At 34.8% G+C, this 9,408-nt stretch overlaps 2 protein-coding genes and 1 long non-coding RNA gene across 10 annotated transcripts in view; 1 reads left to right on the forward strand and 2 right to left on the reverse strand.

Moving 5' to 3' along the window:
* The window catches only part of LOC111087238 (receptor-type tyrosine-protein phosphatase mu-like), a 48,789-nt gene extending 40,958 nt beyond the window's left edge, over positions 1–7,831 (reverse strand). Inside the window, exons 1-2 of the mRNA XM_022393220.1 lie at positions 7,715–7,831; positions 7,346–7,422 (exon numbers count right to left, since the gene is read on the reverse strand). The gene's annotated coding sequence lies outside the window, so the exon portion shown is untranslated. The remainder of the gene's footprint in view (positions 1–7,345; positions 7,423–7,714) is intronic.
* LOC111087239 overlaps positions 1–9,408 on the forward strand; it is a 16,356-nt gene that overhangs the window by 4,152 nt on the left and 2,796 nt on the right. Inside the window, exon 2 of the long non-coding RNA XR_002611953.1 lies at positions 8,372–8,383. This is a non-coding gene — a long non-coding RNA (uncharacterized LOC111087239). The remainder of the gene's footprint in view (positions 1–8,371; positions 8,384–9,408) is intronic.
* Positions 3,060–9,408, reverse strand: part of LOC106465348 (tyrosine-protein kinase receptor Tie-1-like) — a 112,546-nt gene continuing 106,197 nt past the window's right edge. For 7 of the 8 annotated variants that reach the window (XM_022393218.1, XM_022393217.1, XM_022393216.1 and 4 more), the window contains one exon: positions 3,060–3,265. In XM_022393218.1, the coding sequence (XP_022248926.1) occupies positions 3,087–3,265 (179 nt within the window). In that variant the 3' untranslated portion in view covers positions 3,060–3,086. The remainder of the gene's footprint in view (positions 3,266–9,408) is intronic. The other variant, XM_022393212.1, reaches the window with a different exon arrangement.

A 9,408-nucleotide genomic window follows, 5' to 3' on the forward strand; every position in this document is an offset into this window, starting at 1 on the left:
GAATTAGTCATTACCACCCACCGCCAACTTTTGGGTTATTCTTTCACCAACGAATAGTGGCATTGACCGTCACGTTATAACGCCCCCACGACTGAGAGGGCGAGCATGTTTGGTGGGGCGGGGTTCGAACTCGCAATCCTCAGATTGTAAGTCAAGCGCCTTAACAGCCTGGCCATGCCGGGCCCATCAGGGTAAAAGACAAATTAAACTGAAAAAAAATTGGTTGTCTGTATATTTTTTGGCATTTATTCTTAAAATGTGGCATATTTCTGAACTTTTTAAAGGTAATGAGGTAATGTTTGTGTACCTGATGATAATTTTTGATCATTCCATTTGAGCTAATGTTTGTGTATCTGATGATAATTTTTGATCATTTCATCTGAGCTAATGTTTGTGTACCTGATGAAGGGCGATCTGTACAAAACACTGTGACAATAAATATGTTTTAAGCAGTAAAGACATTCCGCTGTATAACTTTAAAAAGAGTAGGATATTCTATCCAGTTCTCTGTCATACAAATGAAATGCTTACAAAAACCAGTCCAACGTTTCAAACAAGTTCAAGATGAAAAATCGGCGACAATCTATATTGCTTAAATATAATCCTGTGATAAATATTTATAAAGCAAATACTTCAATTGTTAAACATTGTTTTAAATGTAACATGAAAAAGCAGAAATACACTAAAAACGTTTAAATCGAGTTCATGTCTTCAAAAATGTGAAATACAAACGTTGCTATACATTTACATCGAGCTGCCACCAAAATACTGTAAAACACACCATGATTAATTACTCAGGAGAGGACCAAATCTATATATATAAACGAAATGTGTGTTTGTTTGCACCCTAATTCCTCCGAGCCTATTGGGCCAATCTCAACCAAACTTTGTATGTAAAAACCATGAACTATGGGGAATGTCCTAAGGAGTCAAAATTGAACTTAACCCTATTTTTATTTGTAAAGCCTGTTGATATACTACTCCCAGCATATTGAGTCAATCTCAAATAATCTTGGTAGGTTGACACTCTAGACAATGTTGAATATTCTAAAGAGATTCACGGTCAAAGTATGAAAGTTGCTGGATTGTATCTCAAACAACTATGCTTTTCTCATGGTCAGTGAAATGTATGGTGTTCAAGGGTGGGATCACCTCAAAATCTTTATTTGTTGGTAGGTGGAAGGCAAACTGCAAAGTTGGTTATAAAGAAGATTTGTTATAATTTTTAAATTTTGAGATAAAGTTTATGTTCCAGTTATTAGTTTGAAATATATGATTACTGTTTGTTTGCAATTATGCACAAAGCTACACAATGGGATGTCTGTGCTCTCCCCATCACGGGTATCGAAACCCGGTTTCTAGCGTTGTAAGTCCGTAGACATACCGCTGTGCCACTTGGGGCTATGATTACTCTTAAACTTACATTGTTGTAATTAAGTTTAAACATTCCTCGTCAGTTGACGGGTATTTCAGCTTGTACATATATACATTACACTGTTGCAATGAATATTTTGAAAAAATACAGATAAACAGAACATAAAAATAGTTTCTGATAATGTACAGTTGTCTTAGCTAACTACAGAAATAGTATCATGCTTCTACTTTTTATTCAGCATCAAGAGGGATAATGTAAGAGACAGGTCAGTAGTTCCAATAAATTAATTAATTAATTGAATAATTGATATGCACATTAATGAAACATGCGAGATGAAATTAAATAATATTTAATTAACCTTTGTTAATCAAGATTAAGTAATGTGCAGGTAATATTATCCAAACCCTCGATGTCAGCAGATGATTTCGAAAAAATAAGGTTGTTTTTGCTGCTAAACGTTATCATAATATTATACAAGCTCGGTTTGCATGTGGCTCTATCTACGGGTATCAGTCGAAGATGTTATATTTTTATCAATATGTCAGTTATTGCGATTTAATTTCTTAACAAATATATAAGAGTATTATTTTTATAATCACTAATTGTTGATTAATATTCAAGCAATCGGACTGTGTTTTGGTTCTATGCTATGGAAAATATACGTTTGCTTTTTATAAATGTGACAGTTACTACATGCCCCCCAGTGACACAGCGGTATGTGTCCTCCATCCAAAACCCTGGAAGTCCTGACCTTGAAAATAAGCTCCTCATTCCTGAAGAGATATGTCTGTGAACAGATGGATCTCGGGACAAGGTGGTGGAGTGGGTACCCCAATAGTAGTGTTGTTCCAATCCAACCACTATTCACATTCGATAATGTTACTCCTGAGTAATTGAACAGGATGATCCAAAGGATTGGATTGCATGATCCAGTGGTCACATAGTGACCACTGAAGGGACCTCATATGTGCTCGTCCCAAAGGAAGGAGAGGCTCATTCCCAAAAGAGAAAGAACTGTCCTCGCAGTAGGAGAAGGAGACATAAGTAAAACCTGACAGCTTGAAGACTGATAGGAGTTGTTTTTGTGCTACTTAAGTGAGTATTGAAAAACACACCCAGATGGATGAGATATTGCATCAGTGACAGAATACATTTCTCCAGTCTGATAAGGAAGCCCGTTTTTGTGGCTTCTGAGAGTGTTGTTCTGTTAATTGATGGGATGGTGCCAGTGGTATGTATTTTTTTGTTAAAGTAATTTATAAATATAAACGAAGATATAACCGTAGTAGCACCAACCATGTTCAAAGTCACAATATAAATTGTGAATAATTACAACACTCCTATTCATAGGAATCCATGCTGAATGCTTTGTTGAGAAAAGTGATTATGTTATTTGAATCAAATGCTTGTATACAGTACCTAGATAGAGGGCGCATTGAAATTGGTGGAGAATTTTGCAAATTAGAATTTGCAGAGGGCAGTCGAGTGGGGTATAAAAGACTGGAGCAAGTGTTTTCAATGTTTAGATGGGCAAAGAGTGGAAACCCTGGAGATCGAGAAATAGCTATAGTGTCAGCAAAGGTAAGCGTGATTTGGAAAGATTTTAAAATTCCTGAAATGTTAAGAGCTATTATAAAGCTTCTTCATTCAAATGTTACAGCTATAAAGATCTACTATGTAATATTATGTATTTGATTGTTTTTTTTTTAAATCATGAATTAGTATTAAAAAGTCTAGTAGTCAAAGTAGTACATACATGAAACTCATCAGAAAAGCCTGAAGTAACTCTGGTGTTTTTGTTAAAGATGTAGTCTGATAATTTCTGTACCCGAACTGAGGTAGGGCTGTGGAGAAACTTTCTTCTGTTCTGTTTTGCAAATGACCCTTTTTCTGAAAAATACATTAAAATGTGTTAGATTTTAAATTATAGCTTTTTGTCAATAAAAGAAACATCTTTGTCAATTATATGTATATTATATGTAACAGCTGGATACACTTATGCATACTTACTATGTATAATGAGTATATCTAAATATAACTAATAGATATATATATACACACACATCAACACTTTCATAATAATTTATACTAACAGTTATTCATTTCATAAAAACTCAGGTTACAAGTTAAGTTCGGCACTTGAAGTTATAAAATTAATGTTCTTACAAATTTGATCTCTAGATTTATGTATTGACTAATGTGTAAGATTTTTCCCACGTTACTTTAATATTTTAAACTGACTAAAGGCTGAAAACATCATGATAAAACTGTCCATTGAGAATATCTATAATGTGGACTCAAGATACTTTAAACTTCTAGCTTCATGTACTTACAATAAATTGTAACTCTTGTGTCTGTTTGTTTGTTTGTTTTTTAATTATGCACAAAGCTACACAAGGGCTATCTGTGCTCTGCCCACCACGGGTATCAAAACCCGGTTTCTAGCATTGTAAGTCCGCAGGAATTGCAGTTGAGAATTCCAATGAGTCACAAAGGCATTGATTGTTGGAGACCTGAACTGAGAGCAAATCCACTGAGAAAACTCGTGATGTAGCATCTATTCCATCGGAATGATCCAGTTGGGTCAAGACAAGTGATCTCCAATTAATTTCCTCACTCTTGGAACATGACATGCTTAAAGACTGATATGATGAGAATGAACGCAGTAGAGAAGATACAAGGTACAAAAACAAAGGTATCAAGAATGTGTGCCTCCTTGACAAGAAATCTGAGATAGTACTGTGGAATTGTCGGAATGTATCATGACAATTTTTCCCTTCAAGAGAGATAGACTTTGAACCATTGCCCGGTGTACTGCAAAGGAGGGTAGACTCACTACCTCAAAATGAGTTAGTACGCGTCACATAACAGATGAGGGCCCCAACACAACATAATACATGATCAGGATTGGAGCAGTTATAAAGGTGAGAAATGGCTGGCAAATGGATTGGTGAGAAGGATCTTTCCCCTAACCCAGCTGCCAAAGTCTTGGGAAGAAAAGACCTATTGGAGTAAAGCAGGAGAAATGTGGAATGATGAAGAGTCTGATGCACATGGATTGCAAACAACTCCAACTGAGGATGTCCACAAGCCAACAACAACAAAAAATACAATTTAAGAGAAAGGTGAAACAAAGAACATGAAGCTAAAGGCTAAAAGGGGGGATGAGACAATGTATGTAAAACAACTGTAAAATCTCGTTTCGGTAATTGAAAAGCTCGTTTGGGTCAACAAATACAAAAGGATTTGAGTAGACCTGATAGTACTGAGAATTCAAAAACCTTTTGATATTTGGAATACCAAAAAATAGTGGATAAGGTTGCCTTATATAAATCCACCATAGATGAAGCAAGACCCCTCTCAAATATCCAAGTCCAAAAACGGGATATGGTAAATACTTTAGGATGAAGAGGATTTAAATTCCTTTTAATACATCACTGACGATATTAATTCCATTTCCATTGATAAAAGGCTGTGGTTGGCCTACGGAGAGATTTAGTTAAATACAGAGAAACCTTAGAAGTTAATCCCTTATGTCAGGCAAAGGACCACATAACTTCCAAGCATGAAGATTGAGTTTCCAAACATCTGATCGAGGTTGTCTCAACAGAGAATGTCAATGTGGAAGAAGTAGAGGTGGACGTTCCTGCAGATACCAAAGATGTGGAAACCACGTTTTAGTTGGCCAATATGGTGCAACCAAGAGAACTCAACAGGGAGTGGAACAAACCATAGTCAGAAGCCGAATCAGGAGAAAGGCATACAGATGTAAACCAGTCCAGTCCTGACTGAACACATCTACTGCCAATGCTTGAGGATGAGGTATCGGAGAACAAAAAAGAATTAATTGTTCATTCATTGTAATTCTTCTATTTCCCTTGATTTATCTCTCATTACCCTAATGAGGTGGCTTTGTAAATTGATTCACATGGCCTATAATGAATTATCATTACAGGAGAGGAATCTTTTACATGTCACATCTCACCAGATTCGTCATATCTCTATTTCATTAGCTGCCCAGTTGAATTGCTCTCTGGAAGATATTGTGCGGGCTGGTACGTGGACTACTCCTAATGCTTACATGATCTGGCAGTTTCCTCTTCTGAGAGTTTTTGACTACCTCCTGTAGTATTTTTTACAACATCTGTTAGATTTTTCCTCAATTATACTTTCTCTTTTCAATTGCACACTAGTAACCACTTTCATTATAATTATTACAGGTTGCAACAGGCTCTGTCAAAATGGGGTGTTCCATAAGACCATCTAGGCATCTACCAGATGGTATTACCTTATTATTATGGACTACCTTTTGTAATTTAATCAGCCAAGAAACTTATCTGCTATTTTTCTTTTCTTTTGTTAAATATATTAATCTTTTTTCCATTCAAATATGCCCTAAATCCACTTGAGGTTATGTATTAAATTCAGTCTGAGGTGTTATTTTTGTAGCTTAATCAGCCAAGGAACTTATCTGTTATTTTTCTTTTCTTTTGTTAAATTTTTAATCTTTTTTTCCATTCAAATACAATTGAAGTCCGTATATATTTTGTATTTTAACTTCGAAATCCTGCAGTAACCATTCTGTTAGCACACTCGATTAGTTTCTTTTTGTTCCTTCAGTAATAAAGCATTTCATTATCATTTCAACTTCACATTAACTTTTGTCTCTTTCATCTCATCTTTAACAAATTGCTACACTTGTCTTTCCAAGCACTTGATCACAAATCTCCAGTTTGTGTGGAACTTGAGTGACTTTGTGCTAGATTTATCTTTAAATTACCACATATTTTTAATAAGATTGATCAACACACATAAAACCACAACCAGCCAGTTAGCTACTTTATCCTTTACTAGACAAATATACAGAAACATTCTGGACAGATGTAACTAGATCTGGTTATGTTATTATAACTAATTGTTATTTCTACATCAATAAACAGGTTTAGTTTTGGTTATTTAATATTTGAATGTTTATTTGTAAATATAAAGATGCCAGTTTTTAACAGGGTAAAATCAGTTATTTTTGAAAAATGAATAATTAATATTAGATAAATGTTACATATATAAAAACACAAGTATTGAACTAATTCATATGTTTACATGTCCTTAAACATCAATTTGGTCAGCAAACAACTATTTATTATTTGCCTACTAAAGTTATGTAAAACATAGCATTACAATGAATTTAAGTTTGTAACTGTTAGATAAGAACTGAACTGTGTTCTTTAATTATCTATATAACGCTAGACATGGTCAGATATAATAATTAACAATGTTTCTATCTTCACGGAGATGTTATTATTTGGTTGGTGCATTTAAACATTCCAATTCTCAAGTGATGCATGGAGAATCACAAATCAAATCATCCTTAAATAATGCTAACGAATCAGCTAGTTTTGTAAACTAAAGTTATTAAGACAAACACTTCTAAATGTAAACTACATTCTTATTCAAGTAATGTGTAGTTTCACTTTCAACATGCAAAACTAGTTTCAAGAATTATTATAAATTATACGCAGATTTAGAACAAATACGTTTTCTGTTATACTATATTGTTTTTACTTTTTTAATTCACTGATTTCATTTATATTTTATTCCGTGAACAAGGTAAAGTATACAATAATTAAATATATGTGCCTACACTGCTCACTTGAATATTCTAATTACTAAGTCTGAGACTTATAAGTACGAGATAAAGAGTTATACAGTTTATGGAAGCTTTATATAGTTTGTATAGAACAAATTGTGTACATAAAGTTTGTGGACTATAATTTTAATCTTAAAGTTGTTTTGAAGAATCCTATGGCATATTATACACCCAATTTCTAGATTAAATTTGTTGAACATAAGTCATACAGCACATAATGCAGTAAGAACTTTTAAGAAGTTCTTAAACACATTTAATTACATGGTATTATAGAAGATTCTAGTGAATCTAATATATATATATATATATATATATGAACTTACATCAATGTAACTTGCATTAATGTAGTCAGATGACGACACCCCTGGCAAACGTTCAAGTATAACTCGACTATGATCATCTGTAAATATTAAAATATGGTGTTATAAAATAAAATAAACAAAGAAAGCATACTTATTTTGTTTGTTTGTTGTTATGCAAAAAGCAACACAATAGGCTATCTATGCTGTGCCCACCATCCACATCAAAACCTTGTTTTAAGTGTTCTAAGCCTTCAGACTTATTGTTGAGCCATTAGGGACAAAGACACATATAATGGTAATACACGTCAATTGCTAACTTCTCTAGTAAAAGCATGTTTGCTGTGTTTTAAGAGAAAAAAAATTAAATAAAATTCAAACAAATTTACTTACACGGAAGAAGGTTGCCATACCGATTCTTTTTTATATTTTCAGCCTTTTTTGCTTCAGTCCATTGTGATGTTTGTCCATCTAAAAGTGACTAAAAGAAAAACCAAATGTTAACATTTTCCTAAACTGAAAATGTATTTCCAATAATACTTACCTCCTCTCACACTTACAGCTATTACTTGACCGCCAGGGTTTCCTCTTTACCCATCTAAGCATTGAAAACGCTTGTTTCAGTCTTTTATACCCCACTTGAATGCCCTTGGTAAATTGTAATTTGCAAATTTCTCCACCAACTTCTATGCGCCCTCTATCTAGGTACTGTATATAAGCAACCCATTCAGATAATGTAATCACTTTTTTGAGACATAAACTGGCTTTTAGTGGGGAGGTAGGGCAGGAGTGTACCAAGATAAAAATGGGGGAATCACACTACATCCAGAACAGGTATGTTATTCACCAGGAACTCAGTTCCTATATCAAAGGTGGAATAGAATATGAGTAATCATCAGTATAGTCCAGTCCCAACCAGATAGCTCAGGTTCCACAACTCGGGGTTAGAATTAAGGGGTCATGGTACCTATATCCCATGTTGGTGGCTAGGACTATTGGACTGCAATGTTATATATACTTTTGATTGGATCACAACCTGTAGCCATAGAGTGAAGAAAGTAAGTAACACCGAAGTGGATAAACTTTCTCCTCCAAATGATGAAGCCTAAATTCAACATCCCAGGCTGAGAATGATGGGATCGTGTACGCCTTACTCAAGTTGAGGAAACAGAACTAATCCAGTCTAGAATTATGAACATTCACTCCCCAACCAAGTGGACAAGGAGTATTCCGCTTACCACTGGAATTATGGATAGGACGTGGAACCTGTGGTCAACCAAGGACCTAGGATGGGACCACTTCAAAGAGAAGGGCCATGCACACCCCCTCAAACCAGATAGCTTCATGTCAAATCTGAACCAGAATTATGAGTAGGCTCCCATAGATGTTGGTGCCACTACTACTGACATCTGGGGTAAACATCAAGGGACCAGAGAAGGAGGGTCCCCAACTTCGCCCTCTTCTGCAAGAGTGGAGGAACACCCTCGAACACTTTGGAGGAAAAGCTTCTGTCCACCACCATAGCGACTGGAAATTGGGGGTGGTAAGGACTCCCAAGCTTCACTAGTAGAGTCTGGGGGGAGGGGGGTAATATGCATTGTGGAGCCCTGAGGAACAGTGCTCTGTGGAAACTGTGCAATAGGTGAACCAAGTTCCCTACATTTTTAAAAGCAAACCGACTCCGATTTATTCAACCTGAAGATCGGCAGGGATGGGCAGGATCCCCATTAGCTTTACTCATGATAGTTCATGAGTTTAACAACTCAGACTGAATTTAATACAAAACCTCAAGTAGATTTAGGGTGTTCCAAATTAGAACTTAGACAATTGTTTTTCAAAATGTAGATATGAAATATATCTATTACAATAATACTTAGTTTTTGTCTGTCCTTAAAATGCATGCACACTTCATTTCAATGAATACAAACGAAAGATGGATGTAAATATACTTTAGTAGACATTTTGTACAACAACCTATTAAAAACTTATTAAAGCTTTTAAAAAGGTCTAACATTAGGTTGTAGAATGAAATTATACGTTTATTTATTTGATAGTATTAAATATGGTAAAGTTTATAAAGTTTAACC

This window comes from Limulus polyphemus, unplaced genomic scaffold, assembly GCF_000517525.1.
Source record: "Limulus polyphemus unplaced genomic scaffold, Limulus_polyphemus-2.1.2 Scaffold1917, whole genome shotgun sequence".
Classification (NCBI taxonomy): domain Eukaryota; kingdom Metazoa; phylum Arthropoda; class Merostomata; order Xiphosura; family Limulidae; genus Limulus; species Limulus polyphemus.